A 25,222-nucleotide genomic window follows, 5' to 3' on the forward strand; every position below is an offset into this window, starting at 1 on the left:
CTTTGATTATTACATACTGTTTGCATACGTGGACTATTTACAAAAATTTTACTCCAATTTAAACGAAATATAATTGAAGTGCAGGGAAAATATCAAATTTCTGATTAAAACTATGTACAATTTAAACAGATGCTTTTAATTGATATAACAAAGAACAGCTGGAGTTAGCTGTTCTTTGAAGCTATCAATGAATGGTGCCTGAACTAGCACCACAGGGAGCTCATTCCACTGTGGTATTGTGTACAGAAAGTATGAATGTCTGCAGGAGTCTTTTGATGTATGAATATGTCTATATGGGAGTGGATGGTTTTTTTCTTGTTCTTGAGTCTGCTTTTATTAAAAAGACTAATGGAATAGCAATAAGATGGTATGATATTTGGTATATCATTACCAATCTTGAGCTTAGTCTGCGTTCTGCTAATGATGGTAAGTTTAGTGTAGTAAGCTTGTTTGTAACACTACTTGCATTATGGTATTTATAGCAGACATACAGAGAAGCTCGTCATTTGACTATCTCAATTTTAGGTACCGATTCTGTTGTGTGAGGGTCCAAAACAGAACAGGAATATTCAAGTTTGGGTCTGATGAGTGCTTGGTATGCCTGGGATTGTATGTGTGGATTTGTTGTTTTTAAATTTCGTTTGAGAAAACTCAGTGATTTGTTACCTTTGGATGTAATGTCATTTATATGTTCATTCATGAAAATCCCATTCGTTTTTCTAAGAAAATAGAAAAACCCAAATATACCTTTATCATGTACAAGAACTAAACAACCAAAACATACTATGTCCACTCCATGAACAAAATTTAAGTGCTTAATTTAATTCCAGTATGTATACCACTCTTGTGACCTATCACCAAAAAAGAATTGTTCAACTTGCAGTATTTTTCTGCAAATTTTAGTAGACAAAAATAAATGCTCTGACACTGTTATAATCTGAAATGTTTTTTAGAAACTATACACATGTACTATAAAGTCTATGAACTACACTGGTGCATGTGAACTAATTGATGGGACATATCTTGTCCATATCAAGGGTTTAATTGTGAAAATAACTTATAACAAAAAATATTTTAAAAACTAACAAATAGAAAACTGCTGCAACAAGGCAAATTTAATATGTGACAAATGATTTGTTCCAAAAATTTTAAAACATTTATATATAATTCTCAACCATATATGTATTAAGACCTCTGAAATATTCCAGAAAAATAAGGAACAAATAATGTGTCACTAAATTCTTTCCTTCCAAGTGATTTTCATATGCTGTGAAGCCTCAAAACAATCCAAAAACACACTTGTTAAATTGAACACTATGTTAGTTTTCAGAACAAAAACTAATTGTTAATTCAAAGAAAATGAACTAAAAAAGGATCCAAAACATATCTACAAAAGTAGAAATGCAAACTGTATAAAAACTGCATAAATGGTCGACGAAGTTCAACGAATATTATATGAACATATTCTTTTGCAGTAACACAAGAACCAATTGTGAAGAAAACAGATAAAGGCTAAAATTGGGTAAAAGGGATAAATATGTCTGTTGCAATCTTTTCAAAGAAAGCTGCATCATGTAATATAATCTTCTTAAATAAAACTTTTATCAAAATAATTACTGAAAGAAAATATAGTGGACATATTTTCTACTTTCAGACATAATCAAACCTTATTTTCATTTATGACTTGTATCTTTTTCTATTGGTTATCAATAGTTAAGTATTGAAATTATTTTTGCTTGCTGTGAACTTATTTCCCCTAAAAAATAAGATTCATTTGAATATGACTTGCAACCTTAACTTTCCATTTTCATTTTTGATCTAAACCCAATTAACAAGGATCAGAAACCTTATCATTTCATTTTAGATATTATTGTTTTCATTCAATATTTTTATATATAAGGCTAAAATCTTTGATATTCAATTATCCCCCCTCCTAACAATGCAATCATTGGATAAAACATGATGTGTCCTATATATCAAAAGTCTGACTCCATTTGAGATCTTTACTGGGTGTTAACCTACTGGTCGTAAGAGTTCAAATGCATGATCGATTGATTGGTGTTGAATACCACCCAAATGCATAAAAATATAATATTGGATTTTAGGTCACAAAAAAATGTGTTGCAGTTTTTAAGCATATCATATCAAACTTTAAACGCAATATCTTGTTTAGAATCAGGGAGAGAATTTCTATTGGTGTTCAAACTCGGTGTATACTCACTACAAACAAAACCAACTATGATAAACTGAAAATAAATTCATGCAAATTCAGTAAACATAAGATACTCTATAGATCTGAAAAAAGAATGGAAAGAACAAAGCTAGAAATTTTATTATAAGCAAATACAAAACACTTTACTTTACCTATTGCTACATAACTTTACATAATTCAATTTAAATTTCGTTTAGTACACCATGATACTGGATATTTGAATATTTTGAAGACAGGTCTTTGTCCATTTTGAAAATCTCTAAAAACTTTAATAAGTTTGCACATGAACCTTCCAATATAATAACTATGACAGACAGAGTAAGCTGTGTATGCTAGAAGGAGGGTCTATAAATCCCTCCTTTTAAATGAATTCTACTGTGTTTTACACTCTGATTATATTTACACTCACTCTACTTCACACACTTACCATTTAAATATTTTTCTAATCAGCCTGAGAAAAGTGTGTATAAATGTTACTAACACAACCAAAATTAAAATATAACTCTTACTGGAAAGAATCAAACAACGGAATGCTTTTCATAAGAAAGGTGGAAAAAATGTACTGTTAATGTTTACTACTTAGGAATGAAGTGGATTCATTTCCCCTAAAAAAAGATTTTGTTACAAAAAAAAACCCAGATTGATTGTTTGCTTTACGCCACATTAGCACAGAAAGGATATATCATAAAAATTCAGAGTCTTCCAGACTAGAAATAAGTGTAAACTTTAAAACCATAATATAGCTAGATGCCTGTTTTCAAAAGAAGAGGGCTTTTATAGTTTAATAATATGCCTACATTATATATTATTCAATAGTAAAAATTTGTAAGACATTTTGGGATCTTTTCTAGGTGGTTAAAAAACTGCTTCATACAATTTAAAAGATATAATGTAATGTAAATCTAAAGAAAACTAACATCAAAGATCAAACAAGTTTTCCTAAATCATAAGGAATAGGACGTTAAGCAAACATGACATTTTGTTTAAGGGCCAGCTGATGTCAACCTATGGATACAGGATTATCTAGCTGTATTGAAGACCCATGAGTATCTGAGGCTATTTTCTGCTGTTTTGTCTGGTTATTGTCTCTTTGACACATTCTCTGTTAACAAGGGCTGTCTTATTCTCAATTTTATGACAATACTAGGTTGTAGTAAGTAAGTTGTTTATATCCAGATTGAAGAACTATATATTCCTTGCTTCTATCTAATATCTACTTACTCAACTTGTTCTGTTGCTTGTTTCTCAATAAATTCCTTTTTATCACAGTAGACTTTCAGTAATTTATCAAATGCTTCCTGAAAACACAAGTGTCAACAATTTTTTTAATTATATATTTTTGCATTAATTGCTTTTCAATGCTTACAATTCTAATCATAGACTTGCTTTTCAAATTTAACACTAAAGTAAGCAGAAAAGAATAGTTTAATTTTTCAGTATGGAAACCCTAAATTAATAACTCATATCAAAAGCATGGTTAGAGGTTAATAACAAAGTATGATGTCGATGATGATGACAAAAGAACTGATTTTTTAGTGACAGCAGAAAGATAAATGTTATAAATGTCTTATGTTTATTTTCTTATAATATTGTTTTATTTATAAAGAGTTTGATAAAAAAGAATGTGACCATAGTAAAGGGGCATAATAAACAGCTGAATAACTTGGTATTCATACAGAATGTCTATTTTAAGAACATGAATTAACTTTTGGTTGATTTTTCTCCACTATTAATTTTGGGAAATTCATTTCCACATTGACAGGCACAGTACTTTTGTGTACTTTGTTATAAACTTTCAAACAGCAAAATATCTCCTTTTATTTTTGTAAACACAAACCTGCTCATACGGTTCCAAACCATGCTTCTGTTTATTTCTCATGCTTCTCTTCTGAAGATAAATTGCTGAAAATTAAAGAAAAATCATTAAAGAGAATAAGATAAAACTGTGTTTATATTATATAATGATGGATGATTACATTTTTTAGCTTGGATGAAACAGTTTTCATTACTTGATCCTTACTTGTCTGTAGAAGAGGGCCAAATGGCCAAGTGGTCTAAGAAGTCAAACTACAAAATCACTAGTTTGTTAACACTGAAATCATGAATTCAAATCAAAATTGTGACAGGTGCACTAGACTCCATTCTTAATTGACTAGAATTGTCAGTTTTCCTACCAAAGGTCAGCAGTTCTTTCCAGGCACTCTGGCTTTCTTACAACAAAAAAACTGACCACCACAGAATAGCACAATAGTGTTGAAATTGGCAATAAAAATATTTATTCAATCAATCTATAGATAGAAAGCTGTTAATATAGAAAACAAGAATGTGTCCCAAGTACATTGATGCCCCATAAGCACTATTATTTTCTATGTTCTCTGAACCCTGAAAAAAGTATAAAATCTTTAATTTGGCATTAAAATGAGAAAGATCATATCATAGGGAACATGTTTACTAAGTTTCAAGTTAATTGGACTACAACTTCATCAAAAACTACCTCGACCCTAAACTTTAACCTGAAGAAGGACAGACAGATATACAGATGAACAAACAGAAGCATGCACAGACCAGAAAACATAATGCCCATAAATGGGGCATAAAAAGCTGTGGACAGTGACCCATACCATATTTTCTGGTACATTGTGTATATATCTATTTTTTTCAATTTGTTTTTTTAAATATATAGCATACTAAATGTCTCAAAAGAATAAGATATATATGTAACAGATTTTTTTTTATATCTTAAGCTTAAACAGATGGAACCTGCATTGTTCTGTAAAGGAAACATTTCACTTTTGATATTTTTGCTTTATTCAACTGTTAAGGACATTTGATGAATAGGTCATTGATGTGTCAGTGATCCCTAGACAGGTTTCTCATTGATCAACAGTACTCCATATTCTAAAACCAGTATAGAAAATATCATACTTTATCATAATTCAATTCATTGATAATTCATAGAAAGTCAATATTGGAGTAAAACATTATACAAACCATATTCTATACTGTCTGTTGATACTTGACTACTGAATGGCCAATAAAATGGTTTCTGAAATATAAAACAAATTCTTCATACAAATTATTACCAAAGATCACACTTACACCCATTTCAAGGAGTTTGATACACATTTACAGACCAATGCAGATGTTACAGTAACCATAAAACACAGCTTAGTAAAACACATCTTCGCTAGCCAAGGGTTACGATCCACTGAAGAGAGCAGGAGTGGATCGTAACACTTGGCTAGCGAAGATGAGGAAAACATGGACATTACAATAAAGCAAAAGAAGGTCCACTGGAAAAATCCTCGTTTAAGATCTGAAACAACTAATACACCACAAATCATTTATATCAGCTTATAGGAGGGTTGACCTCAAAGGGAAACCTGTCATTTTGTTTAATTTCTTAAAGTTTTTCAAGTGGATGTGACCACATCTCCTAGAAACCATTATCCCCCCTCCAATATGTGGGTCATGAAAATAATTGGAAGGTTGAACATGGATTAAGTAAACATGATATTATTATGTAAAGAGCATGAAAAGGGTCACAAAGTGTGTCTTACTTTCAAGATGAAGAAGCTCAGTAAAAAATATGATGTGCAGTAACAAACTTATTACAGTAGAATTCAATTAAGCTTTGAGGCTCTAAAGTTTGTGTAAGGCATTCCAGCAATCCGAATTGATTGAAATTGAGAATGGAAATAGGGAACATGTCAAAGAGACAACAACCTGAACAAAGAGCAGCAGACAGCAGTAGTCCACCAATGGTTGTTCAACACACAGGAACATCCTGCACTCAGGATGATTTAGATCTTGGTGTATTATATAGACACATGTTTACTGCTGACCACTAAAAATGGACCTGTAGAAGTCTGTTGGTGTTGAGTTGGTGTTTCATAGATGCAATATTACATAAGATCAACGTTTATCAATTTTAAAAACCTAATAGCAATAAAACACTGGTTACTTCTAAGTACATGTAGTATTTCATTGGCTTTTTGTTTCATATTCAACCAACCAATATATCTCTTTTTTTCCATTTTTGTTTTAAATGCATTACAATTTTAAGAAATTCATGTAGATTTGTGTGTAAACAGTATTAATTGTTGACTAACTGTTTTTAACTCCTAGGAAAGAAAACAAATGTTGGTTTCAGTTTAATTTGTTTTTAATACATTTCATTTTTTTATTTAAAATCCTGAAGTGTATAAAAACTTATTGATGGAACAAGATGTTACTTCTAAGAAACAGACAATGGTTGGTTTCAGTTTATTTATCATTGGAAAAATAAGTAAAAAACGAAAAAAAAAATTTAACACAGTTGTCTTCTATTTTGATGAAACAGATGTTATAAAATGTAAAAAAAAAACAAATAGTGCTCACAAGTAAATATATCAGTATATGTAACTTTACATATTCTAAGATGTTCAATGAAATTTCAGGGGCACATATAAAGTCATAATGATTTAGGGACAAAATCACTTAAAAAAGTGTATTATCTACATAAGTGTGAGACATTTCAAATTAAATGGTGAATGTGTCCTTACATAGAACCTTATAAAGGGACATCACTCAAAGAATAAATAACATCTTCTTTTGATTTTAAATGTGCATATATATATTTCATTTTACAGATGAAAACATTTTCCAGTGTGATACTCTAAGATCTCATTTTAATGCATGCCTAAAGATAGATCTATTTTCTGATGTTGCTTGTTTCCAGTTTTTTTTGGCATTTTACATACAATACATAATAAGGCCATAGTATTTCCTGCCTAAGTTTTTTTTGTAATGCACTACATTGGTCCTATATCAAAACCACATCTGTATATGTATTGTTCATAACTGAAAGTTGCCCAGTAAATGTCCTTTCGTTATTTTTTGTTGTTGTGTTGCTGTCTAAACTGATATTATTACACAAAACTTATAATTCATAAAAAAACTTCAGCAGAAATCACATTATTTTTCTTTCAATATACTAGCTATTTCTTAGTATTTCATGTTGTTTCATATACACATAACCTATATATCTCTTCTTTTCCAGACATTTTTTTGTTTAATCACATTATATTTAATTGAAATTCATGACGTGTGTAAACACTAATTATATCAGATTACTTCTAGGAAAAGTACAAATGTTGGTTTCAGTTTCAGTTTCCTTCCGAGAAAAAAGTCAAAACAAAGAAAACAAAGATGATCTTATTTCAATGGAACAGATGTTATTACTAGTAAATGATTAAAAAAAAACTATGCTCACTTTCAAATAATACAGAACATGTATCATTACTTTTTTCAAATACAGAAATTCATTTACATTAAGGCTTGAAATGTATTCCAAGAAAAAAATAGAATCTATGCAGTATGGGCTTAGCTCATTATTAAAGGTCATACAGTTGTTAATTTCTGTGTAATTTGGTCACTTGTGAAGAGTTGTCTTATCTGCAATTATACCACATCTTCTTTTTTTATATATTCTGTAAATTCAGAAATTATTGCGAGGTTTTTATTAGTGCGAAAAATACGAGTGAAGAGTTGTCTTATCTGCAATTATACCACATCTTCTTTTTTATATATTCTGTAAATTCAGAAATTATTGCGAAATTTTATTAGTGCGAAAAATACGACACTGTTGTAAATGCAATAATTTAAACTCACATTTTATAAAATATTTTATATGAATTAAACAGGATTTTTCTCAAGATTGTAAAAATTAATAATTTCTGAATTTACAGTAGTTGGTTTTATTGACACATCAATTTCCACAGCACTGATAGGTGGATGGAATATTATAACTTGCCATTTAAAAGGTTAGGGTCAACTTGAAAAATGAGCACAAATCAATCACATTATTTCTAACAAGATTTTTTAATATCACTGTTTCAACAAACCCTCTGAATAATATAAAAAGAAAAGCTGTTGATCTTATCAGAGTAATAACACATGATAACTTGGTTTTTCTCAAAGTGAACACAATTGGATACGAAAAAATAAAACAAACAAAAAATTGATTACAAAAGACTTTTCTTTGTGACATTGAAAATTATTCCAAATAGGACTTATCATCAACACCTTCTCCTTTTGATTTAATATGTGCCTAGAGATGACATGGTTTCCCAGTGTTATCCAATAAAATTCAAGTCTGATACAGGTCTAAAGATAAATAATTTTTACATCAATTTTTTGTAGAATAGAATCCATTTCTTCTTTCAATATTTGGTGGCATTTGACATTACTTATAAGGCCATAAAATAGTTTCCTCTGGATTTTGGTGCTAAAACTCATATGCACGTACTACAAGTGTGAGAGAAAGGATCAAACTGGTGTGAGAGAAAGGATCATACTGGTTTGAGAGAAAGGATCATACTGGCGTGAGAAAAAGGATCATACTGGTGTGAGAGAAAGGACCATACTGGTGTGAGAGAAAGAACCATACTGGTGTAAGAGAAAGGATCATACTGGCGTGAGAAAAAGGATCATACTGGTGTGAGAGAAAGGATCATACTGGTGCGAGAGAATGGATCATACTGGTGCGAGAGAAAGGATCATACTGGTGTGAGAGAAAGGATCATACTGGTGTGAGAGAAAGGATCATACTGGTGTGAGAGAAAGGATCATACTGGTTTGAGAGAAAGGATCATACTGGTTTGAGAGAAAGGATCATACTGGTGTGAGAGAAAGGATCATACTGGTGCGAGAGAAAGGATCATACTAGTGTGAGAGAAAGGATCATACTGGTGCGAGAGAAAGGATCATACTGGTGTGAGAGAAAGGATCATACTGGTGCGAGAGAAAGGATCATACTGGTGTGAGAGAAAGGATCATACTGGTTTGAGAGAAAGGATCATACTGGTGTGAGAGAAAGGATCATACTGGTTTGAGAGAAAGGATCATACTGGTGTGAGAGAAAGAATCATACTGAATTTAGAGAAAGGATTATACTGGTTTGAGAGAAAGGATCACACTGGTGTGAGAGAAAGGATCACACTGGTTTGAGAGAAAGGATCATACTGGTGTGAGAGAAAGGATCACACTGGTGTGAGAGAAAGGATCATACTGGTGTGAGAGAAAGGATCATACTGGTGTGAGAGAAAGGATCATACTGGTGTGAGAGAAAGGACCATACTGGTGTGAGAGAAAGGACCATACTGGTGTGAGAGAAAGAATCATACTGGATTTAGAGAAAGGATCATACTGGTTTGAGAGAAAGGATCATACCCCTGCGAGATAAAGGATCATATTGGTTTGAGAGAAAGGATCATACTGGTGTAAGAGAAAGGATCATACTGGTTTGAGAGAAAGGATCATACTGGTGTGAGAGAAAGGATCATACTGGTGTGAGAGAAAGGACCATACTGTTGTGAGAGAAAGAATCATACTGGATTTAGAGAAAGGATCATACTGGTTTGAGAGAAAGGATCATACCGGTGCAAGATAAAGGATCATACTGGTTTGAGAGAAAGGAAAATACTGGTGTGAGAGAATTTGAAAGGATCGTACTGGTGTGAGAGAATTTGAAAGGATCATTTAAGTTTCTCTTTTAATTGGTTATTACAGTAGATGATCTTTCTTCATTTAGTAGAGACTTTGTAAGTTACTTGGCAGGATCATTTGATGTAATTATGAAATCACAATGAGAATTGAGATTGGTTTAGCTATTCTAACAGGCTAAAACTGGCATGTGGCAAAAAATAGCAATATCTACATATAACCTTATGCTTTAAATTTATTGTATATATATTGTTATTTTAAGTGATGTCAAATGTCGATGTGAATATAGACATTCTGTGGTTCACAATTTCTTTAACAGTATATCAAGTATGTTTGAATTTAAGATTCTCAAAAAATCTTTTTTACTTTGTCAATTACAATCACTGTTCCATTTTGAATTTCCTTAATAATCAATTCAAAATTGAACAGTGATATATATTATTCACCTGATCAGAGGTTCATATGGTGTTGTATGAATATAAACACATAGTGATCTCACAAATTAGAGAGAGACTATGTAACACTATATGATTCACATATATACATATTACTATTAGGTTTAATGGTAATGATCCTGTGACTAAGAAGAGGTATATAATATAAGCTTTATGTTCTTAAAATCAGGAAGTACTTATTCAATAGTATCTCTTTCATCTGAAGTAGTATCTTACAGAAAAGGTTTGTAACTCCCTTTATGTAAATCTGTTCTAAATCTTACAGTATTTTCCTGATATATAACTCAGAAATTTAATTATACAAAATTAATCTAGTCTTTTGTAGCCTTTCCATTCCATCAGCATTTATTTTAAGTATGCTGTTGATTATGATTTCTTGATTCACCAATTTTTTTATCTTTTACAGACACATCTTGAACGCCTCACTTACAAAAAATGACAGTCTTGATGTATTTGAATTTCAGTGAAAACACTATTTCACTGCGAAATATAATCATGCCACAGTTTGGGTACTGTTACTAGTTTATAAAGTTGTCATAATGAAATCTTTTTCCTTTGGATGGAGCGATGGACAAGAGTTTTTAGACAGCATTTTTAGGCCTGTTTCTGCCTTCAACTATGCAGATAATAATATGAGTGAAAAGTTAATATAATGTACCTGGAATCTGTATTCTACTGATCTGTCCTCCTTTATACTGTAACTTTTTAGATCTAGTGGGTAGATATACCCATACTGACATAACAGTTGTGATAAATGTATGGCCTCTCTCTGCTCCTCCATATCAAACCTCTTCCTCAACCATTGTACAAGATCATAACCTGAACACAGAAAATATATTGTTATACAATCACATGTAAAACATATGGTTTAAAACTGGCAATCCTTCACACAAAAACGAGATTTTTGGTTTATCTCAATGAGACATCATCATAGGTGCATGCTTTGAATAATTGACTAGAATGTTTTAAAAGAATGAAGAAAAGTTAGGAGCTGCAAATTAGAGATGTTCTTCATATATTTCTTGATAAAAACTGAAAACTCAAATAAAGGCTTTAAATTGTTATGTTCATCAGGTTTGGGTACATATTCAGCCCAAATTATGACCTTGAAAATTGAAATTCAATGTGTTAGAAGACTGTTGTCCTATTACTCCTGACCACCATAAATCTGGCAATCATTGAACATTACAAATTCTTTTTTTTTCTTATAAAAAAGAAGAGGTGGTATGATTGTCAATGAGACAACTCTTCCCAGGAGACCAAATGACACAGAAATTAACAAAGTTTTATAACAGTAGATCACTGTAAGGCATTCAACAATGAGCCAGTACAGCCGAGTCAGTTATAAAAGGCCCACAAAATGACAAATAACAAACAATTCAAAAATTAATTTCCGTGTTTCTGGACCTGATGTCCCACTTAAAGCTTATTTACTTTACTTTTCTACACTGGTTAGAGGTATAGGGGGAGGGTTGAGATCTCACAAACATGTTTAACCCCGCCGCATTTTTGCGCCTGTCCCAAGTCAGGAGCCTCTGGCCTTTGTTAGTCTTGTATTATTTAAATTTTAGTTTCTTGTGTACAATTTGGAAATTAGTATGGCGTTCATTATCACTGAACTAGTATATATTTGTTTAGGGGCCAGCTGAAGGACGCCTCCGGGTGCAGGAATTTCTCGCTACATTGAAGACCTGTTGGTGACCTTCTGCTGTTGTGTTTTTTTTTTTTTTTTTTTTTTTTTTTTTTATTTTGGTCGGGTTGTTGTCTCTTTGACACATTCCCCATTTCCATTCTCAATTTTATGATGGTTTAAATTCTTTTTCATGCTTTACACTATTTAATACATGTCCAGCAAATTTTTACAGGAACCATCAGATTTAACGCTAAGTCCTAATGACCACCAGGTAATATTAGATTCTGATCACTCTGGACTTTAAACAAATATGGCAATTCAGGAGTCTTTAAATTCTCTTCTGTGTCTGACCCACACCCTTAATAAGTATTGAACTTCCAAATAACAGTTTCAACCTTCTAGAATAATCTACTGACAGGGTTTATAAACTCAAAGTTCAGGTTTCAGGTCCAAGTGAAGCCAAAAATTGGAATAAAACTGAAAAGACAAGTTCTCTATGACATAAGGGCTTCTATGTGTTCCATGGGGCCAACATTATATACAGGTTACTGTTTGCAGTAGGACATACAAATATGCATATATATCTATATATTATGCACTGAAACTGTGCCAAATTTCATCAGTGTCTTACCCATACTTGTGGAGTTTTTGTGTTTTTGTATGAGTCTAGAGAAATGGACAACAGACAGATGGAGGGACAGACAAATAAACAATCTGCTTGAAATATGGATTCTGTGTCACAAGCATCTGACAAATCTGTTCTACTTTTTGTTCTTTCATAATTACTTCAGCCAATGAGTATTTAGCCGTCAAATTTTTTGAAGATGTGTATCATCATGATAAACTCAGAGGACCAAGAAAGGTCTCTCAAACAGAAAGTAGAATGGAGGGTTTTCAGATCCTTGTAAACAAAGCTTCAACACAGGATTTGTATCTTAATCAAACTGAAACCTATAGGGCCAGGGGCGGATCCAGCCATTTTAAAAAGGGGGGTTCCTAACCAAGGACAAAGGGGGGGGGTTCCAATAACATGTCCCAATTCAAATGCATTGATTGTCCAAAAAAAGGGGGGTTCCAACCCCCATAATCCACCCTCTGGATCCGCGCCTGAGGGCTGCAAGTATTCACAAACCATGAACATTGATACCAACAAATAAATTAATTTACAGCATATCATAACACTTTTCAGAATTAACATCCTATCATATGAAAATCAATAAACTTGAACAAGCATGTTATGTAAATGTGTATCTTCATACTTCATGTATATAAGTGACATGAATACATTAATTACTTTGCATGATACATATATTAAGCAGGAAATGTTAACTTCATGTGAGGAGAAAAAATGCAAATTAGAAAATGGAGCTGTAGTCTTGTTTCAGTGTGCAAAGGTCAAAAAATAAAACCCTGACCCATGTATACATCTTAATTTAAAAATGAGACCCTGACCTAGCAGACAGATATTCTAACCTTATTTTTACGTAACACTCTGGTGGGGACTCATCAATATACTAGAAAAGGTGATGCCCCTGCACTCCACTCTGAAGTAACTGGTTTATATAACAAATTCAATGTAGGACTTTCTTTGAGATATTATTGTGTCTTGGAGGGAGACACAAGTGATTTTCCGCAGATGCAAATTGCAAAGCGTTATTTTAAATACGCAGAGCATGGCAACACATAGGTCTCTGGTTCACTATAGAAGGAGTTAAAAACACTAAGCATCTCTTATACAAGTACATGTATATACTCCATAAATGACAAGTTCAACTATCTCCAAAAAGAGCATATATACATGTATTATGAAAATCAAACCCTGACCACATGCACACCTTCAATAAATGTATAATTTGCCACCAATGTGAAAAGTTCCTGGCATTCAAACTATAGAAAGTTGTCTGGAATAATTATATACCCATAAAAGGATGGACTGACAGAGGGACTGACTGACAGGGGTAAAACAATATGCCCCCAAACTTTCAGTTTACCTGTAAATGCAGTGACTGGCCGCCTGACTTTCATTGCTTGAAACAAACCAAACTTTTCACTCTGTAGTTCTTTTATAATCGTCTCCATCTACAAAGTAAATTAAAATCAAATTATAATTTAAGCTTTTTTCCACACAATGTGCACAAACCATCTATGCTAAAGTTATCATTTAAGATAAGCATGAAGTTCTCATTAGTTTGAATTTTCATGTATTTAACATGTTTTATATATAAATGGATGAACAGGCATAAAACAATGCATATATAATAAATCTTTAACTTCAATCTTAGTTACCATTTCTTTAAAGTATGATTTACTCATTGCGAAATGAATGGTTCATTCAAGTATCTCTTTAAAGAAAGCAAATCTTATTGTCATTTTTGATATTTGTCATTTCTTTGTAATTCTTTAAAACTCCTTTTTCATTTTTCGTATGTGTTATAATTCAAATACATGTATGAGAACTTTGAGTAAAATCAGAGTGAAAAGGGATGTGGTGTGAGTTTTTTGTGGGCTGACTGACAGACAATAAAACTGATTTTCTTGAAGGCTCCATTGTTTCACTTTTTAAATTTCAACATTTTTTTCTAACATTAACAGAAAATAAATTATTACATGAAAAACCCACATCCAACTGAGGGTCCAGTCCAATAAAAGGTTTTGCATGCATATGATATGGACCAAAATGAGGTCAAATTATGATATGCAAGACAACAATATATAAGCAATGTTTTTGAGCTTATTTTAACAAAATTATATCAAAAGAGATGCTCAAAGAGAATTATTACTTCAATATTCTACTTTAGTAAATCTATGTTAAAAACATTTTTTTTTTAATTTTTTGTCTAAATTGAAATGTTTTATGTTCCTTTCTTTTTTTTTTAAAGTTTATAAAATGTATATCAATGCTTGCAGATATGTGTAATGCATACTAAACAAAATAGAATATAATATTACTTTGTAACCAAAACTACCTTAAGTATCGTTTGTAATTTTAATATTGTTATATGCAACATGTATTGAAATAGTACTCTATTTGGTCAATATTTTTACCATCATATTATTTGATAATTGTCAAAAACAAATTCTTTTGTGTGTAATGTACTAAGGAAAATACCTTTTTCACAGCACAGATCTAGGGTTACCTTAATTGTCAAAATAAGGAAGTATTTATAAATGTGATTGCCAGACTAGAAACACCATGATAAGGCAAATAAATTATCTTTAAAATTGAAATCAAGAATTATTTTGGGGGTATTCCCCAACAATTTTACAAATCTAGGTGAGAGATATGCATGTAATACAAATAATTATGTTGACAGTGTATTTTACATATATTTCAACTATAGAATTGTCCTAAACCATTTAAAACTCATAAAACTTTATCTTATTTTCAACAATTTTTTTATCTCCACCCTTGAACTACATGTAAGGCTACATTGCATTGCTGTAAATATCAAACACATATTGTATAAATTTGATTGACAGATCAAATAATTGGTTAAATAAAATTCAGTGGCAAATATTACACTTATATATAAATATACAAGAACAAAATTAAAGATATGTATGTTTCACTCAATTTTTAATTTCATGAAACTAAAACTTGAAGTCTCTGCTACTACAGTGACCTAGTTGATCACATTGTCTATCCTCCGTTAGGCTCTGTATATGAAATTCACTAACTCTAATTCTACAGAAAACAATAACTAGAGTTTTAGTTTTTTAGAAGCTTACTTACTTCAATCATAAGTCTATTATTTCTTGACACAGTCATTTTACAGCTAAGTGTACCTAACACAATGTATCACTTGTTATAAGATATAAAAAGGTATGAAGTATTTGTAATAAAATATGGGACAGATAGTAAATCACTTGTAGTTAAATCTTCAATAAACAAAACATCCTGATCGAACAATTCAGATTCAATGGCCAGATTCAGTGAATTTTCTACAGATAATTGAAAGCTTTGTGAGAACATACTTCCTTCTTTATTAGAAGAGAGAGAAAAAAGAAGCAAATGAGAAGAAAAAAATTGTGCTATTCTTCTTAGTTTGCTTCCAGTGGCAAATATTTCAGAGAATAAATTTAGAAATAAATCAATTTATAGGTTTTAGATAAACCACAAAAAAAGTAGGGAAGAAAAATATGGCATATTGTTAAAGGGCTGAAATTTTGCATAGAGAATCATTCATCTTTAAATTTTAAGTAAAGATAAGCTAACAAACTTCACCAAGACAACATGCAAGTTATTCAAATAACTAATTATTTTTTCCATCAATAGCTATTGTTAAGTTCATTTATGTTTAAGAGTTTTACCATTGTCTACATTTTATATAGAAAAACTGCACACACAAGTCTTTTTCTCAATTTAATCTCAATACACATAAACATATTTAATTTTTCTATGTCAAAATTCAATTATGATGTAAAATTTTCTTTATTGCATTTGAATTTCCCATTGTGATGTCTGATGACATCACATAGAAAAGATCTCATATCTTTACAGATCAAAGCAAAAGAAGTATTGAAATTATCTAAAACATATAGTGCTAGTCTACAGTGTTCTCCTCAGAATTTTCAAAAAGCATATTGAAATAAACATAACACTGGTTTTCAAAAAAATATTGCACCATGGTCCCTATACATTCTATTATAAAAACATCCAAGATAGCCCCATGGTAGATAATATATCACCAGGGTGCTTAAAGGCCCTGGTGGTGAACACTGTAATATGTACCTATAAATCATTTAAGAAACAGATTCCACCACAAAATTTGTGCAATAAGACCTTTCTTCACTCTGGAAAGTGAAATTTTGAATATATAAATGATCAACCAGCCTCATATTCTAGATTTAAATATTAAACTGTCTGAAGTGGAGAAATATCATATCACTCTAGATTCAAAGGTAGAATCTGTATACCTACATTAAACATCCTTCATCATAAATAATATTATACATGTATGCATGATACTTCCAAGAATAAACATCCTACCTTATCAGGAAATGGTAATCCTACTGATATCTTATCCCATTTCATAAAATATGGGGTACTCAATACAGAGTTAAGAAACAGCATCCCTCTTTTACCATTCAATGAAGTCTTTAAACTTGGTTCCCCTCCATGGGGATTTATAGACAGTTTGTTGAAGTTGAAAGCCATAATTCACTCTAATGATAAACTATGTACAGGTTGATCAGATTACCTCCTTTGTCAAAATATGAAACCTGTGTGAGAACATCCTTCCTTTTTCAGTGAAAGATAACAATCTATGAAATGGAACAAATTGCGGTAGATGTACATGATTTGATTGTTGTTTGTTTATCTACAGTGGCAAATATTAGAAAAGAGAAGTCAAATTGTAGGATATACGTAGACCATAATAAAGGTAGGAAATTGGACTCACTAGTATAGGGCATGTCGGGGTTGTAGTTGAAATTTTGCATGAATGCACCAAATTATCCTTGGAAGTTGAACCCTTCAAAATTATTACAGCATTCCCTCAACAAAAATTAGGAAACAATAATACATGTATAACGCCACCAAGGCATGTTATCCAAAAGTATGACTTCAAAAACGGTAGTTGGCTTCACAAAACAGCTGACATATTAAGATTGATCCTAATAGCCATGAACAATTCAGTATACTTATTATAAATCTTAGTCTTAAGTTCTTTGTGAAACCAACTTCATGTGTCCAAATCATGTCAATTTTCAGCTATCATGAAGTTTAATATCATGAATTTTAAGGGATATGACAAAAATAAAGCTGCTTGGGGGAAAGGAAACCAAAGAAAAGATTGGATTAAAGACAAAATCCCATTTAGTTTTAGGAGTAAAATTAAGTTGCCCTCAATCATACATGTCAATTTATTTACTCCATCCATAGCTAATGGTCATTTTCATTTCTTTATAATAATTTTTCCATTGTTTTCATTTTATATCGAAAAAAATCCACACAACCGTCATTTTCTTAAGTACATGTAAATACATCAATGTATAATTAAATGTCAACAACAGGGAAGACATTAAATCACCACACTTCCTACTGTATAAATCACATTCCAGGTATAAATATCCTACCTTATGATGGAATGATAATCCTCGTGGAATCTCTGTCCATTTCCTAAAATACTGGGTATCAAAAATAGACACCAGATGAGGCATCCCTTTCTGTTCTTCAAAAGAAGTCATTAACATAGGTTCACCTTCTTTGGTACTAATAGATAATTTGTTGAAGTAGACAGTCATTATTCCCTCTTATAATGTTTTTTGAATATGCAAATAAACTTAAATATGTCAGATCCTTATCTAGAGTTTATGTAAAGATACTAATTTTTACAGTAACTACTAAAGACTCTGAGTACTTCCTGTACAACTTACAGTCAAACCTACTGAATCATGAAAAATGACTACATAACAATGTACTTAATTTGTTATAGCATGTATAAGTAATGAATATCTGATTACTTTTCTATTTATTGATAAAATGACCTGATTAATTAAATAAAACTAATTAAACAATTGTTTTACTGTTCATTAAGCATGTTATTTCATGGAAACATAATCATCATTTGAATTCATTAATTTCACTAAAGACATGAATTGACTTTTACTTGCATTGCATATACACAAAAAATCGTTTGTCATGTTGTACATGTCTCAATTGATTTTTATTTTTTTTTGAAGTACATGTAATAGACATTTTAATTTTTAATAAAAAGAAGAATAGTTATAACAAAATTCACACCTCATTGAAAATCAATTTAAGGTAAGTTGGACCTTTTATTGGAACACTGTAAATAATAAATAATAATTCAGGCCATTCATTAGGGAGCAGTACCTGGTACTATTACCCTCCTTTGCTACTGATAAGTACTGCATGAATTCAGGAATTTTTATATAAGATGTTCATTGAATATATTGAAAAGTACCACCTACAAACAGGAATGTAACAGTTAACATGAAAGATAATGAAACACCTAGGGTTTGGAGAAATGGGTACATTGACAAGGGTCATGTAACATGTCAGCAAAAATAGTTCTATGAAGCATCATTGATGATCACATCAAAAAAGATGGCAGTATGAAGATGCTGTATGGAATTCATATATCACATTTACTACATGACCTACACTACCTGGCTCAGAGTTATTTCATATTCTTTGGGAAAACAAGATTGTGTCCCAAGCACCATCCACTATCATTTTCTATGTTCAGTGGACCATGAAATAGAATAAAATCTCTAATTTGCCATTAAAATTAGAAAGATCATATCATAGGAAACATGTTTACTATGATTAAAGATGATAAGACTTCAACTTCATAAAAAAACTACAACGACCAAAAACTTTACCTGAAGCGGGACAGACGGACACACAGACCAGAAAACATAATGCCCATAAATGGGGCATCAAAAGAAACGATTTAGTGATATAATATAATTCAGATCTTTCATCAATTGCTATGTGTCAAAATCAAATCAAAACTTACCTTTCTACTTGAATAGCGATTGTTTAAAGTTACATAGATCTCTTGAATCCAAGCAGGTAATACAAAGTTATGACAGGTATTTGAAACAAGATATGGATCATAATAGGAAAACAGATCATTCAAACTTGATTTCAGTGGGGTATAAATTTAATGAGAGCTTTTCAGTTATATATATGGCCTACATCTATGTCTTGATAAAGACAATCTTATTCAATGAAATGAAAGTAAGTGTTAAAAGTCTTCATTTACCTCATTCAAAATGGATAGTAATAAGTACATTTAATCTTCTTAGTCTATAAAAAAAACAGGGTAGGTGAACTGTTTGTGTTCTAATTATAGGACTTTCACAAGTTTATCATGTTTATAGACTGAAAAGGCACCTTTGCTTGAAACTTCTTGAGTATTTATTGACGTAACCAGTTCTTTTCATGAATAAATAAAATTCAATCCAGCCAAATTTTACGGTTTCTAATTAGACTGCAGTTTAGAACTCATGCAAATTACAGCTTAAGACTTTTGAGAAAAATCACACTTAAACAAGACATGATACAAGGCATTTGTATTAAATTTGTTATTTCAGGGCCTTTTAAATAGCTGACCATGTAGTATGGGCTATGCTAGTTGTTGAAGGTCAAACAGTGACCGATAGTTGTTAATTTCTGTGTCATTTAAGGTCTCTTTTGGAAATTTGTTTCATTTGCAATCATACCCCATCTTCATATTTATATGTACAGCATCTTGCCAGGGAAACTGGACAAGGGTAAACTGTCAGCTATTTTGTAACTCACATGGTTAATTTAGTCAAAGTAGCTGACTGACCAGTTATGTTTCAATGATTCCCTATATAATCAACGAAATTTTTCTCACAAAAGGGGGGGGGGGGTCCAGAGCCCCCCAAGGCCCCCCCTGGTTCTGCCTATGAGAAGGCCTACCGTTTGAATGTTAATCATGTTGATAATTTCATTGACTACCCTTCTTCAATGCATATTCCCTCCAAAAACTGAGTATCATCTATTTTCATTTCCAGAGTATTGGCCTTATAATAGTTTAAAATCACTAAGCATTGCCATTCCTACAGCAAGGCAATAATGTGCTGACACGATTATTGTAACTTTATCTTTTAATGTTAAAGAACCAAAAGCAAAGGTCAATTTTAAAATCAAATTAACATTTAAAGTAGCTATCAACTGAACATACACATTGCATAGAGAACTATCTTATCTTTTTTAAAACAAAAATATTTCATGGCTTTCTTTTATAAAATACACTTAAACATATAACTTATCAAATATTAATAAGATAACCCAATATTTTGTGATTAATAATGGTAAACTGTGCCATTTAAGCAACTAAAAGACATTATAGTACACTTCATGTTTTTTTACACAAGAATATTGTAATTTTATCAAAACGCTGATTAAACAAAATCAATTGACATTCTTTACAGCAATGAGAAACAATAATCAATATTACAATTGCGTTATATAATTTGTCTAGTAACAAAGTCTTTATTTATATCTTTTGAAAAGTTCAAATTAAATTAAAGTAATCAATGAACAACTTAACAGAAGTGTTTTAGCATTAGGTTCTACCATTATTTTCATCTCTATTTTAGGTATTTATTGGAAAAACCAATGTATTTTGAGTTACTTAGTTTAAACAAGTTTGGGAAAATATTTCAGATCACAGTTTAAAAACATCTTCTTTATGATCAATAACCTCAAGCTCCGTAAACCAGCTAAAAAGAGCCAATGTCTTTGTCAATTATTCCATGCAATATTATTTAGAACAATTTATAGGTATTTTGACAAACAATATGATAAATTCCTATTTGATTTGTAAACTGGTAATGGGTATATAATTTTTTTGCAATTTTTTTTTAAAATACTGTAGACACATTCTTATTTGTTAGATGTTAACTTTTGTCGATTTGAAGAGAACAGATGAACCAATAATTTATGTGCTAAAGAAAATAAAAACAGGCCTATGTGGCATAATATGAAGAAAAGAAAAAAAGCATAGTTCATATGCATAAAAGTTTTTAATAAAGAGCTTGGTCGCCATCGCTTTTTCAAAGATTTTTTTTTCTTTTTCATATATCTATTTTTTTTTCAATAATGGTGCAAAAATCCACAAAATTCAAATATTTTTTTATTTAGGGCCATAGACTTTTGTTCATAATTTTTAGTGAATGAATCAACAACACAGAATAGTAAAGTGCATAGGAAAAGTGTCTAGCTATTAATTTTTGTAGTTAGGCATGATTTTACGTTTCCTAATATGGATGACTGTATGCTGACCTCTAGATGACTTTGTGGAGTTTTTTGTCAGGATTGCCCTGTCATTGATGTATATACCCAATATTTTGCTTTATTTAAATAGAAAGCACTAATTAATAATTTTTAGTTGTAAAGAATAAAGCTGCATGGCATCAAGCAAGAGAAGCCTGAATTTAATTATCTTACTACAGGTATGCAATGTACACATTCATAATCTGCTTAATTATATTGTAGCGTATACATTGTTTAAACCAGTTAAATTTCCTTCAAGGAAAGGAGGTTTAGTACTTGCAGTTTTGACAGCAGCTTGGTTAAGTTAAGGAATAATTCTTTATTGTCTTTTCCACATGACATTTTTCTTTTAAACAAATAAGAATTTAGGAATATATTCATCCTTTGAACAACTGTTCTAACAACCAAATTGAACCTATCAGCAAGCTCCTATTATTTCAAACTAGCTTCCTAGTATCGGTGAATATAAGCCATAAATCTATCTGAGACATATCATTCTCCTAATCAATGTATTGAACACATATTACCACAAGAAATGTTTCCTTTGCTCCACAATACCGATAAACATGAATGAGGCTTCGTTAAATAAATGTAAAAATGTGATGGATGTGATTGACTAGTCACTGAGCCAACATAGAATGCTTAATGCAGGCTTAATAACTTGTAAGATTTGCTAAATTATTAATTAAAAACATTTCTCTTAATCATTGATTAAGTCATTTGTAAGTGGTCATGGAAAAAAATCTATAACATATGTACCATATTTTGATACTGGCATAAACAATATTGCTGTCTATAGAGGCCAAATGTAGTAAAGATTTCTCGTTTGAAATGTGTTAATGGGAAAATACACTAAATATAGCATATGATTTGACCATGTTTAGGAATTAAAATAGGACTTTCTATCATGACACAAGACATTCTAAAAGCACAACGTACTTATAATAGACATGCAGGCATGTTGTTCTGAATGTAATAAACATTTTTATTTACTTATTGGTGTACATAAACGATCAATGTGCCAAAAGTACAGTAGAAACCCAAATCACAGGATCAATTCATCAAGATGCACTGTATATATTTACATGACCTTCAATGGAGGACAAGTTTCCATAAGTCAATGGTCTGAATTTTCCAAGGAAAATTTCAGATTAAATGAGCACTTACTTCTATTTGATACAGTCTCAGTATGCAAATCTTATTCAAATAAAAATAAAATGAACATTATTAACCCTTACCATGCGGTACCCGTCTCTTGACGGGCGGACCCTAATAACCGTTATTTGGCTCCAATGGCGTTCCATACTTTTAGAAGTCCACTTTATGATACTTATTTTAAAAGTTATGCATGTTCCGTCAACCTGAGGCTATCCATATTCACGTTTCTCATGTATAAGTAGCATTTTGAGCACAAATACGGAGTTGGAAAATTGAAATTGGCTAAAACTCGGTTTTCTGGAGGGGTAGGCTTCACATCTGTATCTTACACAAGAAGTTCAGAGGCATAAAACTGGCAAAGATAGTGCAAACCCACAGCCATATAACTGCTGATCATAATTATTATTGAAATACGCATAGGAAACAACTACTTCCGGTTTTGGGTCCATTCGAAGTCAATAATCGGCAAAAATCGTGAAATTCTGTATTTTGGGTCCAAATGACCTTCTGTAGACTGATGAATCAAGATCAGATTCACTCCGACCTAACAACTGTTGGGGTCAATTTGTTCACTAGGGTCCACTTTACACGCAGGCTACAGTTGGATACCTTAACCAGCAACCCTGGGTCTTCTGGGTCAAGAGAAGGGGTGAAAAATCAGCAAAATTGACGCTTTTTGCACCTGTTGACCCCCTTTGGGGCAAATTCCTGCCAAAAATAAAGACAAGTCTCCATCCAAGTGACAATTTATACAAGTAAACCACTATAGGTCAAGGATCACACAGTTTGCTAGTATTTTGTGGACAACTTGTTATAGCAATCAGTCCACTACAAGAGTTTTTAAATTTTTAGATTAACATTAATTTCATTTCAACTCAATGTAGCATTATTGACCATGACGGTTTGTGTGAAAGGATTATCAGACAAAGAAGACACCTGAAAAATAATGATAACAAAAATCCCTGCTGTTTTACAATGTTTTAGCTAAGAAGATTTTTTTTCTGTCAGTTTTTCTTTTTTCAGTAAAGTTTTTTTTATACTGCCATTCCCAAAGTTGCCATACATTGGGCAAAGACAAGTAAATTTATATGCATTACTGGACCAAATGACTTGTAAAATTTATAATTTTGTCCTTATCATATGTATAAATGTTCTATATAAAAAAGAGTCTGTTTCAGTTAAATTTTATATGAAACCCATTTGCATGATGCAGGATAACTTTGGTACCAATCGACATATATCTTTTATTGAGGAGAAGATTACTGAAAAAAAAATTGGAAATGGAGGCCAGAAGTTTTAGTATATTAAGATCTCAAATGGCTGGACAATTAAGAGTTTGAAAAACAAATGAAAAGTACATCGTTCTTATTCAGAAGAACAAAAATCATATAACATTTTCCAGTTTTTTCTAGAAGTACACTTATCACACAGATCAATGTAAACCTAACTAAAGCCATCAATAACTTATAAAGCCATGCCATAAAAGTATCTTCTCTAATCTTCCACAAACAATAACTTATATCTTTTTATTTATTTTTAACAACTCCACCAAGATCAAATAGAAAGGTCTTGTTTAACATTTGACATTGCAATAAAACGATGTATAACATCAGTAAATTGACATCAGGTACCAAAATATATGCCAATAGCTTCATAAAATACCTTGTAAATTACACAGTTTGCTTGTATTTTGTGGTTAATCGATAGTAAATGCTGATTTACACTTATATAACCTATTAATAAGATATACCCAATCAATGCCTTGGTAATAGCTAAGTTTGTTCAGGATTGTTCGCATTTTTATAAGATCAATTTGTTCAGCAATACAATCAATGAGAGCCAATAATACCAGGGAATATCACGTCACACTCTTTGATTTCATCAGTCAATTTCTAATCATCAAATAAAATACTACTTGTTTTTGGACATGACGTCTTTGGTGGATCCATATTAAGAGACCCAATTTTATGTATAGAAAGTGGATTAACCTTATCAAAATGTGTGCATGTAATATCGTTTATCTATAAACATGATAAATATGAGAAAGCAAAGCTGTAGTTTCGTGTTTAATGGATTTAGAAGTCTTTTGTTCTTGTTTCTATGTTTACATCCCCTTCTTTTAATCTATTACACAACAATGCCAATGCTATGAAATGAAATTCAAAAAAAGCTTTTATGCTGTATGCATATTGCTGTATTTTGCTATTTATGTACAATTTCTTTTCTATTTTGATGTAAGAAATTAAATCAGCTGGTAGGTTTTTTTTCAATTATTTGCTTGCCTTTCTAATAATTGCACCTCCCATATCCAGATTTATTTTGTATGAGTGTTCTACAAAAACATGGGACCTCAAAATTCTCTATGGTACCTGAAAAGATTTTCCAAAGTTCATGTTTTTTATAAAATATTTATAACTTAACTTAACTTCATCTAACAAACTCAGACACAGTAACTGTGCCACAGGAGCATCAATTATACATATGTATATATTCTGAACTAA

The 25,222-nt window shown here is 31.3% G+C and overlaps 1 protein-coding gene across 9 annotated transcripts in view; it reads right to left on the reverse strand.

Moving 5' to 3' along the window:
• Positions 1 to 25,222, reverse strand: part of LOC134725395 (regulator of G-protein signaling 6-like) — a 55,454-nt gene that overhangs the window by 21,521 nt on the left and 8,711 nt on the right. For 5 of the 9 annotated variants that reach the window (XR_010108548.1, XM_063589191.1, XM_063589189.1 and 2 more), the window contains exons 1-6: positions 17,864 to 18,143; positions 13,777 to 13,864; positions 10,811 to 10,971; positions 5,204 to 5,258; positions 4,050 to 4,114; positions 3,434 to 3,510 (exon numbers count right to left, since the gene is read on the reverse strand). Coding sequence is in view for 8 of the 9 variants with exons in the window: in XM_063589191.1 (XP_063445261.1) it covers positions 3,434 to 3,510; positions 4,050 to 4,114; positions 5,204 to 5,258; positions 10,811 to 10,971; positions 13,777 to 13,864; positions 17,864 to 18,031 (614 nt within the window). In the remaining variant the exon portion in view is untranslated. Of the gene's footprint in view, positions 1 to 3,433; positions 3,511 to 4,049; positions 4,115 to 5,203; positions 5,259 to 10,810; positions 10,972 to 13,776; positions 13,865 to 16,775; positions 17,015 to 17,863; positions 18,145 to 25,222 lie in introns of those variants that run through there. The other 4 variants (XM_063589192.1, XM_063589194.1, XM_063589190.1 and 1 more) reach the window with 3 other exon arrangements.

The sequence above is a fragment of the Mytilus trossulus genome, chromosome 7 (genome assembly GCF_036588685.1).
Source record: "Mytilus trossulus isolate FHL-02 chromosome 7, PNRI_Mtr1.1.1.hap1, whole genome shotgun sequence".
Classification (NCBI taxonomy): domain Eukaryota; kingdom Metazoa; phylum Mollusca; class Bivalvia; order Mytilida; family Mytilidae; genus Mytilus; species Mytilus trossulus.